Raw genomic sequence first — 24,903 nt, 5'->3', positions numbered from 1 at the left:
CCAGGCTGGAGTGCAGTGACACAATCTCAGCTCACTGCAACCCCTGACTCCTGGGTTCAAGTGATTCTCCTGCCTCAGCCTCCCAAGTAGCTGGCATTACAGGCACACGCCACCACGCCCAGCTAATTTTGTATTTTTAGTAGAGACAGGGTTTCCCCATGTTGGCCAGGGTGGTCTCGAACACCTGACCTCAGGCAATCCACCTGCCTCGGCCTCCCAAAGTGCTGAGATTACAGACATGAGCCACTGTGCCTGGCCTAATCCCTGTGATTTTAGATTTGCCGTATTTACCAACTTCTAGTACCTATTTTCCCCTACACAGTGTTCCCTAGATACTATATTCAGATACCACCCTGGTCCAACGTGCCCTGTTGAAGGAAGAGACAGAGCGGCCGGACGCAGTGGCTCACACCTGTAATCCCAGCACTTTGGGAGGCCGAGGAGGGCAGATCACGAGTTCAGGAGATCGAGACCATCCTGGCTAACATGATGAAACCCCGTCTCTACTAAAAAATACAAAAATTAGCCGGGTGTGGTGGCGGGTGCCTATAGTCCCAGCTACTCGGGAGGCTGAGGCAGGAGAATGGCGTGAACCCGGGAGGTGGAGCTTGCAGTGAGCCGAGATAGAGCCAATGCACTCCAGCCTGGGCGACACAGTGAGACTCCGTCTCATAAAAAAAAAAAAAAAAAAAAAAAAGAGAGCAGCTTCAAGAGCATGGGGGTGGGGTCGTGCGGAGGTGCCACAAGCTGGTATGGATGTGTGAGGAGTTCCTGGGAGGCACAGCATGAACTCCACAGCCCTCTGCTCCCCCAATTCCATCTTCGCGGACCGCGCTTCCTCCAGGGAGAACTACCCAGGGAGTAGGAATGGCCATTGAGGACGCTAGACTGAAACTGCGTTGACCCGTTACTTGTCAGGTCATGATACAATCTGTGGAGACAAGTAGAGCGGGACCTGCAGAGAGAGATGCTACTTGATGGTGGTCGGGGAAGGCTTCTCTAAGGAGGTGACATTTGAGACCTCAAAGAGATGAGGGAGCCATGTGAGCTTCTGGGGGAAGAGCATTCCGGGGAGCGGGAACAGTGCCCAAGTCCTGAAGTAAGCATGACGGGAGAGTTTGAGAAACAGCAAGGAGGCCAGTGTGGCTGCGTGGGAGGGAGCAAGATAAGGAGGATAGAACAGACGCCACCTGGAATAGGGCTGGATGGCATTGTGAAAACTTTGGCTTTACCTGAAATGGGAGGATTATGAATGGTCCTAATGTTATTGTTATTATTATCGTTGTTGTTGTTGTTTTAGAAACAAAGTCTCTCTCTGTTGCATAGACTGGAATGCAGTGACACAGTTGTAGCTCACTGTAACCTGGAACTTCTGGGCCCAAGCGACCCTTTTGCCTCAGCCTCCACGGTAGCTGGGACTACAGGTGCACGCCACCATGCCTGGCTAATTTTTTTATTTTTATTTTTGCAGAAACAGCGTCTCACTATGTTGCCCAATCTGGTTAATTAGGTTTTCATGGGATCTGTCCAGCTGTTGGGTAGAGAATGCAACATCAGTGGCTTGAGTGGATACTTCCGTAATCAATGAAATTAGGTCCCTGGCATACTGTAGAGCTAATTAGCAGACCATTGCTAACATGATTTATATTACTGATAGTATCATGATTCTTTTCTTCTCTTCTCTTTTCTTTCTTTCCTTTCCTTTTTTTTTCCTTTTTTTTTTTTTTTTTTTTTGAGACAGAGTTTTGCTCTGTTGCCCAGGCTGGAGTGCAGTGGCATGGCACAATTCTGCTGCTCACTGCAGCCTCCACCTCCTGACCTCCCAGGTTCAAGCGATTCTCCTGCGTCAGCCTCCTGAGTAGCTGGCATTACAGGCACCCACCAGGCCTAGCTAATTTCTTTGTATTTTAGTAGAGACAGGGTTTCACTATGTTGGCCAGGCTGGTCTCGCACTCCTGACCTCAAGTGAGCTGCCCACCTTGGCCTCCCAAGGTGTTGGAATTATAGGTGTGAGCCACCGTGCCTGGCCATGATTATTTTCAATATCCCACAAAATCAATCAAGACCTGTGGCACTGTCTGAGCTAATCAGAGCCCACTCAGCCCCCAAACGTCATCCCTACTTTTTGTTTTTTGGGTGTGTGTGTGTGTTTGTTTTTTGATACAGGGTCTCACTCACCCAGGCTGGAGTGCAGTGGCCTAATCATGGCTCTCTGCAGTCTCAGCCTCCTGGGCTTAAGCAGTCCTCTTGCCTCAGCTTGCTGAGTAGCTGGGACTACAGGTGCATGCCACCATGCCTGACAATTTTTTTTATTATTATTATTTGTAGAGACAGGGTCTGTGTTGCCCAGGCTGGTCTCAAACTCCTAACCTCAAGTGATCCTCCTGCCTTGGCCTCCCAAAGTGCTGGGATTATAGGTGTGAACCACCATGCCCAGCCCAGCCCCTGTTGATTGGACACCTAAGACAGTCTCCACACTCATCTCCCTGCTTCTGCTTTGCCCTGCTACAGTCCATTCTCCACCCTTTACTTAGGCAGTTGGTTTATGCCTCAGGGCCTTTGCAGTTGCTGCTCTCTCTCCCCTTATTTCACTCTTGTCCCCAAGGCAGAACAAGGATGTGAGTTGTGAGTGTGTGTCATGAGGATCTGCCAGGTCTCCCACCTTGCGGTGTGGAAGAGACGATCACAGGGTCCATGATAGCCATCCCCAGCCACGTAGAAGAAAGAGAGGGAGGTGAGGAGAGGAAAAACCCCAGTGAGATTTTTGGGTCCCCCAGAACCAGCTGTAATTAAAGCCAATTTTATCCCCAACTTTGGTGTAACATGAACCAATAATAATAATTATTATTATCATTATTTTGCTTAAGCTTATTTGAATTGAGCTTCTCTTATTTCCAGTAGAATCTCAAAAAAAAAAAAAAAATGTAATAGTTAAGGCTAGTTTTCCTGTCTTTTTTTTTTTTTTTTTTTTTTTTTTGAGACGGAGTCTTGCTCTGTCGCCCAGGCTGGAGTGGCCGGATCTCAGCTCACTGCAAGCTCCGCCTCCCGGGTTTACGCCATTCTCCTGCCTCAGCCTCCCGAGTAGCTGGGACTACAGGCGCCCGCCACCTCGCCCGGCTAGTTTTTTTTTTTGTATATTTTTAGTAGAGACGGGGTTTCACCGTGTTAGCCAGGATGGTCTCGATCTCCTGACTTCGTGATCCGCCCGTCTCGGCCTCCCAAAGTGCTGGGATTACAGGCTTGAGCCACCGCGCCCGGCCGGTTTTCCTTTCTTTTAAGGGCTGGTTGCTTGTTGCAGGTAATCAGCCTAAGAGAGGAATGGAGAGATAATCCCATATTTTTCCCTGTTAATTTCTCTAGAGAACCTCATATACGTAGACAGAAGAATTTTTTTTTTAAAGTGCAGGATGGTAATATCAACCAGTATTAGACAAGGTAAAATTTAAGGCAAAGGATTAAACTGACTGAAAACAATCATTTTATATTTAACAAAGGATTCAGAATCAGGTTTTAATTAACATTTATTGAGTGCCTACTATCTGCCAGCCACTGTCATATGGTGTTTTAGATATATTATTTAATTGGCAAGGACATAACAATGCTGCACTTATATGCATCGAATTACACAGCTGTTGAGTACATAAAGCAAAGATTATAAAAATTCATTAGCAAAAACAATTGTACTAACAGATTTTCACATAACCTTATTGGTTTTTAATGAATACAGTAGGCCAAAATTAGATAACACATCAATCTGAACAATATAATTGATGATACTGAGTTAATTAACAGGCATGTAAAGTTTTCAATTCTACAGACAGAGAAGCTATCTTCATCTTAAATGTTTGAGAAACAATTACAAAAAAATGGACATGTTCTAGGCCACACTAAAAGCTTTTTAAAAAGTTTTGGAAGCAGATGTGTTGTAGGCCACATTCTGTGTTCACAGTGCAGTAAAACAAGAAAACAAAACTCTTTTTAAACAAAAAATAAACCAAATCACTGAGTTTCAAAGCACTCTTTAGAAACACTACAATGTAATATTTAGACAACATAAAAATGAATAATCAAATGTTAAGATGTGGCCAAGGCTATATCCAGAAGTACATTTGTATTAGTAAGTATACTACTATAGAAAATATAAAGAAAATATAAATCAAGTATTCAATATAAAAACTGAGACAAAGAAGAAAAACAATAAAAAATAAATGCAATACATATCAAAGGAAAACAAATTACAAATAAAAGAAATAACGGATATAAATGAATCCTAATGCTGGTTCTTTGGAAAAACAATAGTAAACTAGATAAACCTTTGACAAATTTAATAATGAGTAAACCACAAACAGCAGTTGACAGGATACAGGGGATAGAACAAAATAAAGGAAAAATTTAAATTATAAAACAGTAGGCATAATTAAGCTAATCATATGAAAAAGCCCTATGGAATGAAGAATTTTCTAGAGGATAAAAGAACTCTGGGCTGGGCGTGGTGGCTCACGCCTGTAATCCCAGCACTTAGGGAGACCAAGGCGGATGGATCACGAGGTCAAGAGATTGAGACCATCCTGGCTAACACGGTGACACCCCGTCTCTACTAAAAAATACAAAAATTTAGCCGGGCATGGTGGCAGGCACCTGTAGTCCCAGCTACTCAGGAGGCTGAGGCAGGAGAATGGTGTGAACCTGGGAGGCAGAGCCTGCAGTGAGCTGATATCATGCCACTGCACTCCAGACTGGGTGACAGAGTGAGACTCGGTCTCAAAAACAAACAAACAAACAAACAAAAAAACTCTGTAATTCGCCAAAATAAATGCAAGAGGTAAAAAGTATTAATAAACTGATAACATTGTAAAGAACTAAGAAAGCTGCCCAAGAATTAGCTGAAACATTCTCTCCATGACTCGATGACCTGGTTATAACAATGAATTCATTTAAAATTTCAAGGGACTGATAATTCTCAAGCTACAGAAACTGCTTAAAAGCATAGAAAAGGTAAAAATTACCCAAGTCTTTCTATTATGCAAGCTTAACCATGATACCAAAACTTCACAAAGATAGCACCAATCTCACATATGAAGATAGAGGCAAGAATCCTACATAAAATATCAATAAATAGAATTTAGTGTATGAAAAGACTGGTGCACCACAACCTTAAGAATGCAAAGTTGGTTTGATGTTAGGAAATCTACCAGATTTCATCGATCCTCAGTTGCACATTTTTTCATCTTCTCAAAGTCAGGAGATATCTTCCAGTTGGTGGCATCTTATGATTAATTAGCATTTTTCTTTCTCCGTAGTATACAAAATAATGTTTTACAATCAATGATGTTTTCATTTCATGGAAATAAAGTATGTGAAAACTCACACCAAAAAATTTTTTAAAATCATCTCAAAGGATGTTTGAAAGGCATTTGAAAATATTCAACACCTATTCCTGATTTTTAACTAGCACAGTTCCTTAACATAACGCAGGGCATCTATTTCATTAAATTAAACTTTTAAAACAACAGCCACCATTATAGTTAAATGTGAAACATCATAGGCATCCCCGTTAAAACCAGGAACAAAAAAAGCACGCACACTACCAAGACTATGGTTGTTTGTTGTGGAGCTTTTGACCACTCCACAAAGCCCTGAAACAGAAAAAAGGAAAAGGATAAATATTGGAAAGGAAGGGGCCACCATTGTTACTTGCAGGAAAATAGACTTATATGATTAGAAATGAAATGTCATATCAAGAGAAAAGCTGTTTGAATTTAAAACGGTACAGCTGAGTTACTAGATATAAGATAAACAAATGTAACATAACTATGCTCTCTCAGAGGAAATGTTCAAATAATGGGATGACAATTTCAAAATCTCATTGGAATATTAAATCTCAGTTTTAACATACCGTCTATGCTTTAATGACCTCACCCCTCAAGAGATATGTGTGTGCATGCATATGTATGTGTGTTTTTTGACCCAACTCTATATCTCACTGGCTATTTGCCATCTCCAGTTGAATATCTGATGGACATCTTAAACTTCACATGTCCCCAAACAAATATTCTAATGTCCCCCGCCACACACAAAAGCTCCTCATGCAGTTTTCCTCCCATCCTTTCAGGCCCCTCCAGACCTCCAACTGTGGTATCCTTGACTCCTCTCTTTCTGTCACCACCCACATTCAAGACATCAGCAAATACTATTGGCTTTATCTTCAAAGCATTCGGAATCCAACCATTTCCCTCCCCTTCACTACCACCACCCTGGTCAAAGCCACTGTCAACTATCTTGTACTCTTGATACAGAATTTCGTTTCTTATCTTGATAATCCCACCCAATTTCTTGTCCATGGGTCAGAGTGCTCCCTCTAAAGTTGACGTCATTCCTTGCCTTTCTCACTCTGTTCCAGCCACAGTCACTTCCAAGCCTTTGTAGTTACGAGCTCTTCTTCCTGGAATGCCCTTCCTCCAGATACCCTTAAAGCTTGCCTGTCAGTCCTTAGAAAACCTTTCCCTCATTACCTATGTAAACCAGGATGCCCTCCACAACCCCTTCCCAACAAAGACCTGCACTGTGCACACCCCTTGTCTTTTTCTCCATGCTCTTGTCACCACCTGACATGCTATGTATGTTTATCGTCTCTTCCTCCAATGACACTGTAAGCACCAAGAGGGCAAACCCTTGCTTTGTTTGCTACTGTAGTCCCAGTGCCTGGAACAGGGTATGAACTCTGTAAATATTTGTTGAATGATTTAATAAATGAAAAAACATACCATGATGAGATGAGAAGACATAATGATGACAATTTTCCAAATTAATGATGAATTTAGTGCAATTGCTATTAAAATATCAAGGAAGTGAATGGTGAATGCACAAGACATAATGGATTATCTGGAAAGTTAGACAATGGTGAACACTGAAAAAAATCCTGTGAAAGAAGAAAAATGGAAGGACACATACTATGAATTATTAAAGTATATTATAAATCATTGATGGAATTCACATTTCTAATCTTAGAAAACAAATTCCTCCCTCTAGCCTGCTGATTCCCTCTGGATGATACCTCATTTCAAATCTTCCTTTACAACCAGATACCTAGGGACAATGACCCACTTAAGCAGTTCCCAAACCTGGTAGAGCCCCAAAAGTTGTTGGGAGAGTTTTTCAAATATCTTGCGATCCCCTTTGGATTTTCTGGTTCAGTGTATCTGAGGAGAACCAGAGAATGTGAATTTGTATAAAGTTCCTCATAAACTATGCATAAAATTGGGCCAACTGAACAAATGCTCATTGTAGCATTGCCTTCTGTAACAATCACAACAATGGCAGCCTAACAATTCATCAGCCAAGGAAATGGGTCTGACACAACTGAGCTAGAGAATATTTGGCAGCAGTAAAAAGTAACTTTGAAATACAATGAAGATAATCAATATGTATTAAATGGAAAACTGTCCAGCATGTATTAAGTGACAATGCCAATTGGAGCAATAACAATTTTGCCATAATTTCCTTTTGTGGAATTAAAAAATATATGTGTAGTTTACTACATGACAGTATTTAGATAAAATTCAACAACAAGCAAAACTAATCCATGTAAGTGGAAATCAAGAACTATAGTTGCCTCCAGGGCTGGGGAGTGAGAGGGACCAGAAGGGAAAATAAGAGAATGTTCTAGAATGATGACAGCACTCAATATCTTGATTGGGGTGTTGGTTACATGGATGTACGTGTGTAAACACTCTCTGGTTAGTGCATTTTATTGGAAATAATTATACTTCAATTTTGAAAAGCAGAATATAAAGTTAAGAAAATGTAATAAATACAGGTAATCTGAAATCCAATAATTTTACCCACATCACACATAATAGACCCATAGATGCCTCACCTAGTTCCTCTTTATTTCTGTTTTTCAGGCTGATGCAGCTCTCCCCTGGATGCTAGCGGTATTGGCTACAAGTTGTATGGTTTACAGTTTGTAGTTGCTCCTTCTCTTCTGACAAATGCCCTTTGCTAATGAGATCCTCCTTCCTAGAGGATTACCCAGGAGGTTAACTCGCCCTCCAGGGCAGTCCACAGCCAACAATAACTCATATGGGATACAAAAGGCCACTCCATTGACTCAGAGGAGGACAATTCTCTCTCTCTTTTTTTTTTTTTTTTTTTTTGAGAAGGAGAGTCTCGCTGTGTTGTCCAGGCTGGAGTGCAGTGGCAATCTCAGCTAACTGAAATCTCTGCCTCCCAGGTTCAAGCAATTCTCTGCCTCAGCCTCCTGAGTAGCTGGGATTACAGGCGTCCACCACCACACCCAGCTAATTTTCATATTTTTAGTAGAGATGGGGTTTCATCATCTTGGCCAGGCTGGTCTTGAACTCCTGACCTCGTGATCCACCCGCCTCAGCCTCCCAAAGTGCTGGGATTACAGGCTTGAGCCACTGCGCCCGGCCCAGAGGAGGACAAGTCTCTAGTCACATTCCAGGGCTCCCCTGAGATAAGACGGAGGCTGGACTTCAGTTCTACCAACATACTTGCCTGGTTCCCTCTCCTCCCCTCCCCAGCTTCCCTCACTCCCTGCTGGGCTTCACCTGAGAGCACAACCCTCAATCAAGCACTGGCATACAAATCTCAATTCAGTCTCAGTATATAGGGAAACACGTTTGGCAGGACATATACAGCAACTTATTTTTCTTTTTCTTTTTTTTTTTTTTTTTGAGGCAGAGTCTCACTCTGTCACCCAGGCTGGAGTGCAGTGGTACAATCTCAGCTCATTGCAACCTCTGCCTCCCAGGTTCAAGCGATTCTCCTGCTGCAGCCTCCTGAGTAGCTGGGATTACAGGCAAGCGTCACCATGCCCAGCTAATTTTTGTATTTTTAGTAGAAATGGGGTTTTGCCATGTTATGCAGGCTGCTCTCGAACTCATGACCTTAAGCGATCCGCCTGCCTCTGCCTCCCAAAGTGCTGCGATTACAGACAGGAGTCACTGTGCCTGGCCAGCTTAAAACATTCTGTTGAAGTGGAATGTAGAAAGAGGAGGTTGCACACATCCTAGGTGTACAGCCTGAGGCAACTTCAGAAGGTGAACACACCACGTAACTAGCACCCCAAACAGGAAGCAGATCATTATCAACCCCGCAAATCTGGTAACCACTACCCCAACTTCTCACACTATGGATGAATTTGGCCTGTTACAGCAACTTTTACCAGGGGTTATTTCTGGGCATTGATCTTTTTAAAATCTCATGCACTTAGATAAGATTTGCAGGTGTTACATATGCTTGCATTTTATGGAATGGGAATGATGGGAGCGTTTTCCCCTGCTTGCTTTCCTCTGGGCCCACAGACTGGGAACTTCTGCCCTCCTGGAAAGTAACTCTTTTTCTTTCTTCTACTTCTTCACTCAGTGCTCTCCACAGGAGGTACAGTGACTAGGAAAACAGGGAGAGGCCTTCATCTCTGTCCCCAGTCCTCTCTTGAGGCAGGATCAAGCCCCAAACAGGCAGGACACCTAGTGGTTAAGAGACATGCTGGGTTCAAATCCTAGCTCTGCCATTTACATGTTGCATGACAAGGGAAAGTCACATAACCTCTCTGTGCCTTAGTTTTCCCATCTGTAAAATGGGATGACAGGTCCTACCTCAAGGACTGATAAGAGGACCAAGTAAATTAAGGTAAGTAGAGCACAAAGTCCAGCTCCTGGCCCATGATGAGGCTGTGACTGCCATCAAAGGTCTCTGGTTCCAGACAGCCCACTCCTCTTTCTTTTTTGGAAGTGGGTAGTTGTCTGCAGGAAGGAGGGTCTGTCCATGCAGAAAACGGACTCAGGGCCTGACAATGAGAGGCCGTCCCCTATCAGCCCCCTGGTGTGTGCTCCATCAATGCTGGTTCAATGAATTACAACTGGGCGAATGAGTGAGTGAATGAATGATGTCACAGAGGCCTCACCCAAGCAGCATGTCTAAAATTGACCTTGTCATTTCTTCCAAACTTCCTCCTTGATCCCTATGCTGGAGGCTAGAACCTCCGTCTGCCCTATCCCCACATCAGAATTCAGGTGTTGCCCCTGGGTTTGCCCCTGTTCCTGCAGCTTTTATGTCCCACAGATCTGGAAATGCCATCAGGTCCCCGACTCGACACGTCCTGGGTCCCATTGGCTCCTGTCCTTGCCTCCAAGCCCAAACTCTGTGCTAGCTCTGCGACCCACTCACTGTGGGACCCGAAGCAAGCCATTTGGTTTCTCTCTGCCTCAGTTTCCTCATCTGTAGAGGAGGAAACCATGCTAACGATCTCACAGGGCTAATGAGTTAATCATGGGAGTTAATTAGTGTTCAGTTACTAGATGAGTTATAATAAGATGCGCTTAGAATAGCAGCAAGCTGGCTGGGCGTCGTGGCTCATGCCTGTAATCCCAGCACTTTCGGAGGCCGAGGTGGGTGGATCATGAAGTCAAGAGATCAAGACCTTCTTGGCCAACATGGTAAAACCCAGTTTCTACCAAAAATACAAGAATTAGCTGGGCGTGGTGGTGTGCACCTGTAGTCCCAGCTACTCAGGAGGCTGAGGCAGGAAAATTGTTTGAACAGAGGTGGCGGAGGTTGCAGTGAGCAGTGAGCCAAGATCACGCCACTGCATTCCAGCCTGGTGACAGCAAGATTCCGACTCAAAAAAAAAAAAAAAAGAATAACATCAAGCTTGTAACATGCACAAGGAAAGTGGCAACTCGTCTCTGCTTTTTTCCCTAACTTCACATTTCTGACTTGCTCCTTTGCCCCCCACACTCTAACCCCAGCCACATCCAACCCACCTTCCTTCTACATGGGCTCCCAGATTCTCTAAGTCCCCAGACCCATTCTGTGGCTCCCACTGCCTGCAAAACACATCCAACCTCATCGGTGTGGGACTTGGCAGAGAGAGGAGTCCTCTTAAAGGCCAAATCAGAACATGTCCCTCCTCTGTCTAGAACTTGCCTATGGCTCCCACCCCACTCAGAGTAAAACCCACATTTCACCATGGTCCACGAGACGCTACATCATCCATCCCATCGCCTCCATGACCTCACCTCCTAGTCCTCCCTCCCACCCTCCAGCCACGCTGACCACCACCCCTCTTGGTGTTCCCCAGATGTACCAGGCACATCTGTACCTCAGGGCCTTTGCACTTGCTGTGTCCTCTGCATAGAGCCCGTTCCCCCTAGACATCTGCCAGTCTCACTCCCCACCTCCTTCAGGTCCTCACTCAATAGCTCCCTCTCAGTGGGGACTTTCCTAGACACCCTTCTTAAAATGGCAACCCCCAGCCCCAACTCCTACTCCCAAACCCCCTTCCTGCTTTATTTTTCTCCACAGCAGTTATCACCACTCAGCGCAATTCATATTTTAGCTGCTTATTTCAGTTGTCATCTGTCTACCTCGGTGACCGTGAGCTCCATGAAGGCAGGGACCATTTCTGTCTCACTATTGTACGCTCTGTGCATTGAACGCTGCTTGGCACTGAGTAGGTGCTCAAGAAATAGACGTGCAATGAATGAATGATGTCATCCCAGCCATATTTTCACCCAAATCTCCCACTGCTCTGCCCTTAACTTCAGTGTCCCCGAAACGTACTGTGCTATACCACCTTGCCTGTGCACATGCTCTTCCCTTCCCTGCTATGCCCATGGAATTCTTACTATCCCGAAAACTCCAGGTCTGGTGTGTCCTCCTCTCTAGGATATCCAAGAATAAACCTCCTGCCATGCAGTTAACTTCTTCCTTTGGGCCTTCCCACTGTGCCCAGCACTTATTTCTGCACTATCATGGTTTGTTGGCCAGTTTGTTTCTCTCACCCTCACCTCTGCACCACGAGTCAATAAATCCATTTTCTGGCTTGAGGCAGCCAGAGTTACATTCCTGACACGATTGGGAGATGGATGGGACTCTCATGTGCTCACTGAGAGTGATTATGTGATTTTTCTCATGTATGAGATGAATGTATAAATGAAAGAACCATTGGTTTTCTTATATTGATGTCTTATTCCTCAAAAAAGAAAACATTAGGTTTTTTTTAGTGAAAGGAATGTGTTTGATGATTCTCTTTGGTTTTACTTGTAGTATGTGAATTAAAACTCAGTAGATGGTTAGTGAATGGATAAATGGAATAGTGGGTGGATGGGTGAATGGATTGGTAGGTGGCCTTATGACTGGATGTGTGAATAGATACAGATGGATGAATGCATGAGTGGGCATATGCGTGGATGCATACTAGCCACATCCTACCACAGCCAACAGGTAGTAGAGGGATGAATAGGTGGGTGGACAGATGAGTGGATATGGGATGGGTATGTAGGTGGGTGGATTGAATAGATGGATTGATGGCATCTGAATAAAAGGGTGAATGAGTATGTGTATGGATAACTGGATATATGGATGGATGAATGGGTGGATGGAAGGATGGATGGAATGGGTATATGGATGCATAAGGGATGAAAGGTTGGGTAAATGAATGAGTAGACAGATGAATGGTTGGTGGATGTTCAATGGGTAGCTGAATGAATGGGTGGGTGAATGGAAAGGTGAGAGGGTGGGTGGAAGGGAGGGTTTATGGGTGGATGGATAAGTGGATAGACAGCTGAGGTATAGGGATGGGTTGATGCATGGATGGATGGATGGATGGATGGATGGATGGATGGATAAGTGGATAAACAGATGAAGTATAGGGATGGATGGATGGATGGATGGATGGATGGATGGATGGATGGACAGATGGATGGATGGATGGATGGATGGTGGATAAGTGTATAAACAGATGAAGTGTAGGGGTGGATGGATGGATGGATGGATGGAATGGGTATACAAATGACTAGGTGAATAAAAGTTTGGGTGGATGAATGACTGGACAGATGAGTGAATGGCTGATAGATGTTTGAGTGGTGGATGAATGAATGGATGAGTGATTGGAAAGGTAAGAGGGTGGGTGGAAGGGAAAGTTGATGAATAAGTGGATAGAAGAAGAATTACAGAGGTGGATGCATGGGTAGATGGATTTATGAAGGAAGTGTTGCAGGACACGTGTGAACTAAGTTACGCACACCACATGGAGACCCTCCAGTCTGTGTCTGATCACCATAGAGATCAGACACAAGAGATCTCTTGAGATTTTTATGGGGCAGGTAAATTCCAAGCTGAGAATGCAAATGTGACAAACTTCTGAGATCTACAGAGTGAGACATTTGTGGAAAAAGAACAAACCCCTCAGTGTACCTGGGAGCCCTCTGATTCGTCATCTTCCTCCACCGAACTCCACTCCTGGGAAAGCCCAGTCTCTTGAGAAGACAGGTCTGGGTGAGGGTGGGAGCGGAGGAAAAAGGAGCCATGAGTGAGTGGCTAGATGGTGGGAGTGGGCTCTTCCCACTGGCATCTTGTGCCTTTACTAATAGCTTGTCCCTTTACTAATAGCCTCCTCTCTCTGTCTCACCCTCCCTCTCTCATACACACACACAAACACACAACACCCCCCCCACACACACACACACATGCCTATGTGGTTCAGGTGGGGCTGAGAGAATGAGAGGCCTGAATTCTGTTCTATAACTACCTAGAAAACTTCAACTGGGTCACCTGATGTGCCCTGCCCCTTGAGTCTTCACTTCCTTACCTGTCCAGTAAGTAAGAGTTCCTTCTCTATAGGCAGAAACTGAGTGAAGGAGCAGAAGAAAAAGCCACAGAAGTAAACCAGGATGATGGAGGCTTCCCCAGCTTCCAAAGAACAGACACTAGTGGAGACATGTCCCCACAGTCAGAACCTTAGCATCCTTCTCATCCCTAAGCTGAATAGACTGGGCAAATCCTGGCATTTTCCACTCTTGCACCTGAGCCCCAGCCAGGAGCGCCAAGCCTCACTAGCAGAGCTGGCCTCTGTTATCCACGCCTTCTGTCCCAGGCCTGCTTATCCCCCTGAGGAAAAAGACAGTGCCTTGTAGGCGATATAAGGCTCAGCCCCTTTCTGCTATGGGGTGCCACTGAGATATCAGCAAATGGCACTACCCTTTATCCATCTGTTTGGGCCCAAACCCTAAAAGTCATCGTGATATCTCTCTTTTCCCCCTCTTCCCCACATCCATTAGCAAGAACTGATTCCTCCTCCCAAAGGTGTCCCAAATCTCTCCACTTACCCCAGCTCTCTCTTGGACAGTTGCAGGAGTCTCCTAACTGGCCTCCCACCTTCCATTCTTGACTTCCTAGCCCTACAATCCATTGTCACGTGCAGTGAGACTCAGGGTTTCTCAAACTTGGCACTATCGGCATTTGGAGCTGCACCATGCTTTGTGTGGGGGGAGGGCCCGTCCTGTGCATGGTAGGACGTTTATCAGCATCACTACTGGCTTCTCCCAGATAACAGCAGCATCTCCACAGTTAGGATAACCCTAAACGTTTCCAGACACTGCCAAAAATCGCCTGGGGAGGAGGGGTGGGGTAGAAGACCACGCCCAGTTGAAATCCACTGAGTTACAGGAATATTTTTGAAATGCAAATGAGATCATGTGTTTTTCCCCTTCAAATCTTCCAGTGCTTAAAAATTGGGGTATTCCCTTTCTTGCCCTCCCTGAGAACCCTGCAAGCACCCCCATGAGGATAACCCTGAAAAATCCTGCTGGAGACACATGACCTGTCCTCAGCACCACCAAGCCAGCCAACAGCCAGCACCAGCAGACATGGGAGTAAAGCCGTCTGAGATCGGCCAGTGGCCTCACCAGCTCTCTGAGGCTGCACAGACAGACAAGCACAGGCAGGAAAAGCGTCCCCTGAAGGCAGGTCAAACTTCTGACCCACAGAATCATGAGCCGATACATGATTGTTGCTTTAAGCCCCTAAGCTTGGGGATGACTTGTTACACGGCAAAAGCTGACTGACACAGTGCTCCACGAATAGCTGTCGAATGCATGAGTGAAGGAGTGAATGTTTAGTCTTTCCCTGGGCTCTGCCGATTCCTTCCCCTCCGCCCACTCACCTCCCAAAGGACCCGTGCCTCTCACCTTTCTCATCACTGTCATGGCTGGAGGCCCCAACCTCCACAGCCTCCCAGTCCTTGGTGCAGGTGGGATGGGGAGGCTTCTCCCAGGCCCGGCTCTCCCGAGGCAGCAGCGTCTTGGTCCTCTCGGGCTCCAGCAGCCCCCGCGTCTGCTCAGGACTGAGACTCTGCATCGCCCCAGGAGGAGGTGAAGCTTCTGAGACAAGCTTCTCTTTCTCCTCCCGCTCCAGGGTCCTCTCTGGTTCCCCAGGCACAGGGTTCAGAATCTGAGGACTGACGAACATTTCATCATTCAGTGAATCGTTACGGAGGGCCAGCAGGGGCTAGGCACGATTCTAAGCATTAGAAATACAGCAGCAATCAAGTGGAGATTCCTGACCTCCTGGGGCTTACATTCTAGTAGGGAGACAAAGAGACAGGCAGGGAACAAATAAAGCACGCAGCAGGTCAAACGGTAGAGAGCACTCTGGAGACAAAGCTGGAAAGGGAATGTTTGTCATGGGCAGGTACACACAGACACACACACTCACATACTCACATATACATACAAACATAAACACATCCACACATACACACACACAGACATAGTCACATACACTCATACGAACACACACATACACATTCACACACTCACACTAACACAAACACTCATACACACTCACATTCACACACACACACATTCACACACACATACACACTCACATACTCATATACACACAGCCACACATGCACCTAGACACACATAGTCACATAGGCACACACACTCATACCCACACTTACACTCACATACACACACACGATACACCCACACTTACACTCACATACACACACACGATACACTAACATACATATACACAATCATACACACATTCACACATATACACACATACACAGTCACATACACACATATACACACACTCATACACATTCACACACTCACACCTCACATACATATACACATACATAGTCACATATACACACGCTCAAACTCTCTCACACACACTCATACACTTACACACATTCACAGACACACACGCGCATATGCATTCACAATCACACACACATATGCCTCACATACATATACAAGCACACACATACACACAGTCACATATACACAGACTCAAACTCACTCTAACACACACACTAACACACACACACATATACACACATTCACAGACACACACTCACACATGCATTCACAATCACACACACATATGCCCTCACATACACATACACGCATACACATACACAGTCACATATACACATGCTTAAACTCACACACATACACACTCATACACTCACACACACTAACACATACACATACACATTCACACATACACACACACTTCTACTCACACACACTCACATACATTCACAGAGTCCACATCTCAAAGCATATGGGGGGTTTTTAGAGAGAGTTGCCCCTGGAATCCCTCTGGCTATAGACAGAAGAGCCCTAGTCTTCGCACCAGCCCCCCATGGCCCCAAATTTCTCCTTGGTTGTCATAAAAAATGATGCATTCACCATATGGGGGTTAAAAGTCTTATTTTATTTTTTAATTTAATTTAATTTAATTTAATTTAATTTAATTTTTGAGACAGGGTTTCGCTGTTTCCCAGACTGCAGTGCTGTGACAGGATCTCGGCTCACTGCAACCTCTGCCCCCCAGGTTCCATGGATTCTCCTGCCTCAGCCTCCTGAGTAGCTGGGATTACAGGCATGCACCACCATGCACAGCTAATTTTTGCATTTTCAGTACAGGTGAGGCTTCACCACGCTAGCCAAGCTGGTCTCAAACTCCTGACCTCAAGTGATCTCCCCACCTGGGCCTCCCAGTGTGCTGGGATTTGCCGATATGAGCCACTGTGCCCAGCCTCAAAAGTCTAATTTTAAATGAACTATTATTTAATATCCGTATTCTATATAGTTGATCAACCTGAAATTCAGGTGGCTGTTTGCAAGAAGCTATCTAAACTCTAAGGACTTATAATTATGTAACCCTTTGCCTTAAAACTCTAAAGCTGGTTTATGATTTTGTTTTAGGAAATTGTATCATCAATTTTGTATGTGTAACCCAAAGACTATCCTTGTGAATAATAACTTTTAAAAAAAGTAAATTATCTTGGAGTGAATGGAAAGCTTTGTGAGCCTTTTTCTCTTTGCTTAGGCTTATGTAAATAGAAATTGTTCTGTCAAATTTTAAAATCACGGGGCAGACACTGTAGATCAAGAAGTTTGTGACTCAACAACCAAAACCATGTAGGGACTATGATGTTTGGTCTCAGATTAAAAAACTAAATCTTCTGTGAAAAGAAAACTTTTTTAAAGAAAACCAAATTAATGTGATTATGGACTGGGTATTTGACTACCCCAAGGTATTATCAATGACTTTTGTTGAGTATGGGAATGGCTTTACGGATAGATAGGGAGAGGTCCACCTTAGCTTTTAGAGGTGCTTTTGTAGTACGTAGGGGTGAATTGACCTGATGGCTGAGATTTGCTTTAAAATACTCCCATATGCAGCCATAAAAAGAATGAGTTCATGTCCTTTGCAGGGACATGGATGAACCTGAAAGCCATCATTCTCAGCGAACTAACACAGGAACAGAAAACCAAACACTGCATGTTCTCACTCGTAAGTGGGAGTTGAACAGTGAGAACACATGGACACAGGGAGGGGAACATCACACACCGGGGCCTGTCGGGGGGTGGGGGAAGGGGAGGGAGAGCATTAGGACAAATAGCTAATGCATGCAGGGCTTAAACCTAGATGACAGGTTGATAGGTGCAGCAAACCACCATGGCACATGTGTACCTATTGAACAAACCTGCACATTCTGCACATGTATCCCAGAACTTACAGAAAAAAACAAAAACAAACAAAAAACAAACTCCCACAAAGAAAGAGCACACAAGAAAATGAGAAATGCTGAATCTGGGGAGTTGGTAGACGGTGGTTCACAGTACTATCCTCACACTGAACAGTATGTTTGAAATGTTTTCATAATAGAAAATACATATGTTTATATGTGTATATATATGCAGAATGTCTTTCTTTTTCTGCATTACCAATCAGCAGTTCTGTCTCCTTCCTGCAGCGGGGTGTCTCACATTTCCCTAGAACCCAAATTCAAGCTCATCATTTCCCCAGACCCCTCTGCCCACTGCCCCACTCACAGCACTCCCTCCTCCTGGGTCCCCCACTCTTGGCCAGGACTCCACCGTCCTCCCCAACAATCTCTACAGGACTCATCTTCGACTTGCCTCCGCCTCCCCTGCCACATCCAATCTTTGGCCAAGTCCACTTCCTCTTGCCTCAGAAAATACTCTGCCCTCCTGCCTGATGCCCAGGGTCCGTCCCAGTCTGCGTTTTTGTTCCCCTGGATAGAGTGACCTCCACCGTGTTCATCACCCTGCCTCCTGGGGGTCCACTCAGCCCTTCGCCCATGGATCCTGCTCCCCGCTCCCCTGCCACCAGCTTCAACCTCCTCAAGACCCCTCTAGTTATGAGATTCTCAATGCCCAGGAGTGGGCACCACGTCCCTGCATGCTCTCACCTCCTAGACAGTCCAGGTGGAGATTTCAGGCACAGCCAGGGATCTCTGACACTGAATTCCAGGGAGAAAAAGCATCTCCTGCATCAGCCCCTGTGATCCTCCGCATTACCTCAAAGAGAAAGTCTCTGTTGGGTGTCCCTATGCTTTTAGCATCTCTCTCGCTGAGCTTCCTTTCTAACAAAGCAAGAGCAGCTTCAGGCCAGGCAGGCAAAGCAGCCAGCACAGAGCTTCCCCTCAGTAAGAAATAAACATTAAAAGTGATACTGGCTTTCCCTTTGCAACAGTGATCCAAAGTTTGCCTTTGAAACCCACTGAGGTAGAGTTTTAAAGCAGGTTGACTCAGGCCTGCTGGTGGACGTGTCTGTCGGCTCAATCACTTTGGAAAACTATTTGGCAACATCTAGGAAAGCTGAGCACCCCAGGACCTGGTGATTAAACCCCCCGACACTTAGCCAGGAGCAATGAGAACCCGTGTCCACACACACGTGTGTGCGTGAATGTTGATGTCTGCTGTATTCATAACCATTCATAAGAACGCAGTGGTTTACATGCATAGCCAGAAGCACTCATAGGCATAATGAAAATGCTAAAAAACCAGGTGTTTATCAACAGGATAATGCAGACATAAATTGCAGTTTATGCATTCAGGGGAGTACAGCTCAGTAATGAGAGGGGCCAACAAAAGGACACAGGTGGCAACATGGGTGAATAGAATATATATATTTAAATAAGCAAATATATTTTAGTATATAATTATTTTATATAAATATATACTTATAAATATAAAAATAAATATATTTGTATTATAAATATAAAAAATAAATATATTTGTATTATAAATATAAAAAATAAATATATTTGTATTATAAATATAAAAAATAAATATATTTGTATTATAAATATAAAAAATAAATATATTTATATTATAAATATAAATTTTCAAATATGTTTATGTACATTTATATAATTTACATGTAAATATAATGTTATAAATATAACATGAATATTATAAATATAATATAAATATAGTTATAGAAACAATTTCATAATATAAATATAGAGTTATAAATATATCATACCATAAATACAATACATGTATGTTATAAGTATAAAAGTATAAATATATTTATATTATAAACATGTAAGTACATCATGCGTATATGTATGTATGTGACTGAGTGAAAAAAGCCAGATACAGAGAGCACATACATGTGATTTGACTGAGATACAAAACGTCTGGAACAGGTCAAAATGGATTGGTCTCAGTGGAGTCAGAGCAGTGGTGGTGCCGGGCTGGCAGATGTGAGAAAGGCTATGAGGAGCTTTCGGGGGCTGCTGGAAATGCCCTCTGTCTTGCTGAGTGGTGGTCACCAGGGGATTTACTTGTGCACCAATTTATTGAGCTGTACCTTCGCCCCACTGTACACTTTGTGCACATCACTCTGTCTTTTTTTAGATCTCACTTAAAAACTGAAAGAAAATAAAAATTGCTGAAACTGTATGTCACGTGATTTGTGGTTATATGTGTGTTTCAGTATCTCAGTGTTTACGCAGGTTGGCTTTGGGAGCTGCATCCTGCACGAACTTTGTTGTGTTGTTTAGACCCAGCTCAGCGGCACCATCAGCACCACTGCAGGTCTTTTATGAAGCTGTGACCTAAAGAGCCCTGTGGGTGTTGCGTGAGTTTCCTACGGCTGCTCTGACAAAGGACCACCGACTCGCTGGCTTACAGCAGCTCACATGGTTCTTAGGGTTCTATAGGTCAGAGGTCTGAAGTGAGTCTCACTGGGATAAAACAAAGGTGTGGGCTGGGCGGTTCCTTCTGGAGGCTCTGGGGGAAATCGTTTTGTGTCTCGTCCAGATACAGAGACCACCTGCTTCCTTCAGTCCATGGCCCGTCCTCTACCTTCAAGGCCAGCAGTGGCCATTTGACTCTCCCATTGCAATCCTCTGACCCTGACTCTCCTGCATCTTTCGTCCTTGTTTTTTTGTTTTGTTTTGTTTCTTTGATTGTTTTTAGAGATAAGGTCTTGCTCTGTTGCCCAGGCTGGAGTGCAGTGACATGAACATAGCTCACTGCAGCCTCAACCTCCTGAGCTCATACAATCCTTCTGCTTCAGCCTCCAGAGTAGCTGGAACTACAGTCGCCCACCACCATGCCCAGTGCCTCTTCCATTTTTAAGGAGCCTTGTGATTACCTTGGGCCCACTCAGACAATCCAGGATCTTCTCTCCATCTCCAAGCGAGCTGACCTTAATCTCATCTGCAGCCTTAATTCTTCCTTGCCAGGTAATCCCACACATTCAGATTCCGGGGATTAGCACTTGGACATCTGTAGGGAGCTAGCATTCTGCCTGTCACAGGTACTAACATAAAATTGTGGCCGGGCACAGTGACTCACTCTTGTAATCCCAACACTTTGGGAGGCCAAGGCGAGTGGATCAGCTGAGGTCAGGAGTTCGAACTAGCCTGGCCCACATGGTGAAACCCCATCTCTACTAAAAATTCAAAAATTAACTGGGAATGGTGGCACACACCTGTAATCCCAGCTACTCGGGAGGCTGAGGCAGGAGAATCACTTGATCCCGGGAGGCGAAGGTTGCAGTGAGCAAAGATTGCACCATTTCACTGCAGCCTGGTCAACAAGAGTGAAACTCTGTCTCAATAATAATAATAATAATAATAATAATAATAATAATGTTAGAAGAAAAAAGAGGTAATTTAAAAAATAGTAGGTAAGTGTTTGCTAGTACAGGTGTTGCTAAACGGATAAAATACTCAGGACAGTGGGGAAAGAATGACAGCAGTTAATAAAATGCTAACTGCTGCCTGCATGGCTGAGTAGTTACGAGCCAGGGATGGAGATGACCACACAGGTGTGAATTTCGGTTTCGCCACATATTTCCCATGTGGCCTGGGGCAGGTCACTTTAACCTCTCCAAAATTCAGTTTGCTTATCTGTAAAATGGGGAGGTGATAACAGTGACAGCTGCCTCATAGAGCTGCTGTCTCCACCTAGATAGACACGATTTAATTCATAGTGTAAGTACCTGGTGAATGGAGGAACAAAAAGGTGTTCCTCTATCCCGGCCTCAGCCTGACCTCCTTGCACAGGCTTCTAGAAAGTCCCCTACCTGTCAGGCCAGAGCTTCCCCTTCATCTCTCATGGGAGTATCTGCCACCCATGAGTGCTTGAATGAATACAACTTTTCCCAACCATTTCTCAGCCAGAACTTCGGGCCAAACCTGTGCTGAGTATTGGGTATGTGAAGATGAATTTGACATCCTTAACAGCTCACATTCTCCTGGAGGAGAAAGGTAAGCAAGCAGGCAGGACCAAACCGAGCACAGACCCAGCATTCCAGCAGACAGAAACCCCAGCAGCAATGATTGGAACTCACATGCCTCCAAGGCTCGGCAGGTAACACAAATAGGACAGGAAATGACACGAATTAATAAATGAATCAGCAGGCAAGGTGGCTCACACCTGTAATTCCAGCACTTTGGGAGACCAAGGTGGAAGGGTTGCTTGAGTCCAGGAGTGTGAGGCCAGCCTGAGACGCAGTCTTTACAACAGTTTTTAAAAATCAGCCAGGTGTGGTGTCACGAGCCTGTAGTCTCAGTTACTGGGAGGATCCTTCGAGCCTGGGAGTTCAAGGCTTCAAAGAGCTAGGATCGTGCCGCTGCACTCCAGCCTGGGTGACAGAGCAAGACTCTGTCTCAAAGAACCAATCAATGAATCAATCAAGAGTACTCTTTTACTGTGAGTTTTCTACACATAAAAATTAAATATAGGTCCAGAGAAATATTTCCCTATTGTAAGGTGCCCATGAACAAACGGCAGCGGATGCATGGCATGGGAAGAGACGACGGGGGCCGTGGGGGAGTGCAGCAAAAGAGAAATCAGGTCTCCTGTCTGAAGAAGCAGCACCGTGCAACTCAGCTAATGTTTGCAGAGCAAACGCTTGGGACTGATGTCGCCCATCCTGTGATTTCTCAAAAGAAGACTGGAAATCTGTATTTTCAGATGGCATTTTCTACATTTCATGATGTCAATAATTATTTCCAGTGTTTAACAGGAAGACACCTGTAGTCAAACAGCGTAAGTTGTGGGGCTGAATTAGACCCTGGGGTTGCCCATTTGCAACCTCGGTGTGGGTTGGGGAGTCTGTTGGGAGTGAGGAGAGGAGGCTGCCTAGATATTTTTCAGGGGAAGAAAATTCCTACGGGACGTTCATGGGAAAGAGGGTTACGGAGTACCATCATTAATGTGAGACATAATTAATCACGGATCTAGGTTGAGGGGAGGGGACGGCGTGGAAAAGGAGAAAATGCAGGCAAGCGGGGTGACAGATGGGAGAGACAAGAGCCATCAGGTCAAGGTCAGGAGAAGCTGGATCTGCAGTGAATGGAGGAGGAAGAAGGAAAGGGGATGAGACAGAGGTATGGTGGGCGGGGAGGGGATTCACACTCCACAGCCTCAGTGTTCTTCGTGAAATAGCAAACAAGTCATCCCCTGAGAGGATGGAGACGCAGTCACAACAACGACAACCAGCAACCACAATAAAAGCAATAACTATCTCGGCAGTGTTTCCTGGAGCCCGGGACTCTCCTTGTGCCCAGTCCTTCTGAACACTGCGAATCCCTTTTCTCACATAAAGCTCGCCATGCTTCTCGCTACAGACACTATTATGTTTCCATTTGACAGACAGGGAAGTCCCTTGATCAAAGCCACACAGCTCAGAAGAGTGGGGGCGGGGCTGCAGCACCTGTTTGCTGAGAGCCTGCGCTCCCACCGTTGCAGGGTGGTCCACGGGGACCCAGGCGGACACACGACGCGAACACGCACAGGTGCACACGCGGGCAGGTGCACTGACACCCAGGGGGGAGCGAACATCGACATGGGGTCCCCGCGAGACGAGCGCACGTGCCCGCGCCGCCCCACGAGGGTACACAGACCATCAATGCACTCTCAGTGCAGGTCCGGGCTCCCCTCCTGACGCGGAGGCTGGAATTCACCTGCAACCCCAAACCAGGACACAGACCGCCGCTGTGGAGAAACAGACGCAACCCCGACAGACCCCGGCCCTCTCCCACCGGACCGGCTTGGAGACGCCCCCCTCCCCGGACCCCATCCCTGGAGCGGCTCTGCCCTTCACCCCCACCCATGCACACACACACTCTGCGCATCCACACTCGCGCGCGCGCCTCCCCGGATCGCCGCCCGAGCCCCCAGCCCCTTTTCTCCGCCTCCTTCCCGCCCGCGGGGGTCCCTCGAAGGACTCACCCTCCCCAACCAGACCCTGTCTGGGCTCTGCAGAGCTGGCGCCGCACTGACTGCGGCTGCGCAGACGCGGAGGCTGCGGGGTGGGGGGGGGGGGAAGTGGGAGGTGGGAGGTGGGGGAATTGGGGAGCGTGGGCGGCCTCCTCCCCTCCTCCACCCCCGGGAAGCCTGCACCTGGAGGGGCGTGGGGAAGGCAGCGGAGGGGCCGCAGAGGCCGTGTACCCGCGGCGTGGTTGCAGGGGGGTGTGGTACCGAGCTGGTCCATCCCCAGCTGATGGGCACATACGTTATGTTCGAGGTCCCCTGCGACAGATGCCCCAAGGCCAGCGGCTTTGCGCACGCCCCTCGTGGTTCTCCAGTCTGCAAACCGGGAGTCCCGGTGGGCGGAAGGGAGAAGGAGCTGGGGCAGGGGGTGGCAGCCCGGGGACCCTGAGGCCTGACCGCCTGGGGCAGCGGCTGGCTTTGCCATTAGTTACTAGTGAGTCCTCGGGTGTGTTACTTACCATTTCCGTGCCTCGGTTGCCCAAGCTGTAAAGTGGGAATAATTATGGTTACCAAGTCCCAGGATTTCTGTGAAAGTAAAACAATAATAACAATAATAAGTAATACACGTGCAGTTCTTACAACAGTTCCTAATAGCTGCTATTATTATCAATGACCGTTGTTGTTCAAATTTGCAACTGCAGTGACTACAGCCAAGTTGCTCTCATGGAGGCTACATTAAATTTTTAAAATTTTCGACAAAGCCATAAGTAGGGGGAAAACGGTGTGCCTGTGTAATCTTAGCTATATTCCCCTGATTACTAGTGAGAAGTAAACTCACATGTTTTTGAACAGGTTTATTCTCTCTTCTGCTAATTACCTGTTTGTCTCCTCTCCGCATTGCTCTATTTGTTTATATAGCTTTTACTTACTGATTAATAGGTATTCTTTCTATATTCTGCACACTAATCGTTTGCCTGTTACTCTATCTGTGGCAAATATTTTCTCCTGGCCTCTCCCTTATGTTTTTATTGTGTTTACATAGTGCCTGAAGTTTTGAATTTTAATAAAAATCCAAGATATCCTT

At 45.6% G+C, this 24,903-nt stretch overlaps 1 protein-coding gene across 5 annotated transcripts in view; it reads right to left on the bottom strand.

The window, feature by feature from the left end:
• Window positions 1-3,503: 3,503 nt before the first annotated feature.
• The window catches only part of LOC105488122 (small integral membrane protein 17), a 59,972-nt gene continuing 38,572 nt past the window's right edge, over window positions 3,504-24,903 (bottom strand). Inside the window, exons 3-7 of one of the 5 annotated variants that reach the window (XM_071088008.1) lie at window positions 24,338-24,404; window positions 22,038-22,245; window positions 14,997-15,265; window positions 13,225-13,301; window positions 3,504-5,636 (exon numbers count right to left, since the gene is read on the bottom strand). In XM_071088008.1, coding sequence (XP_070944109.1) covers window positions 5,526-5,636; window positions 13,225-13,301; window positions 14,997-15,165 — 357 coding nt within the window. In that variant the 5' untranslated portion in view covers window positions 15,166-15,265; window positions 22,038-22,245; window positions 24,338-24,404 and the 3' untranslated portion in view covers window positions 3,504-5,525. Of the gene's footprint in view, window positions 5,637-13,224; window positions 13,302-14,996; window positions 15,266-18,550; window positions 19,198-22,037; window positions 22,246-23,837; window positions 23,927-24,337; window positions 24,405-24,903 lie in introns of those variants that run through there. The other 4 variants (XM_071088010.1, XM_071088009.1, XM_011751903.2 and 1 more) reach the window with 4 other exon arrangements.

This window comes from Macaca nemestrina, chromosome 20 (genome assembly GCF_043159975.1).
Source record: "Macaca nemestrina isolate mMacNem1 chromosome 20, mMacNem.hap1, whole genome shotgun sequence".
In the NCBI taxonomy this organism is placed as follows: domain Eukaryota; kingdom Metazoa; phylum Chordata; class Mammalia; order Primates; family Cercopithecidae; genus Macaca; species Macaca nemestrina.
Note: the sequence above shows the minus strand (reverse complement) of the source record. Positions and strands in the feature narration are given on the sequence as shown.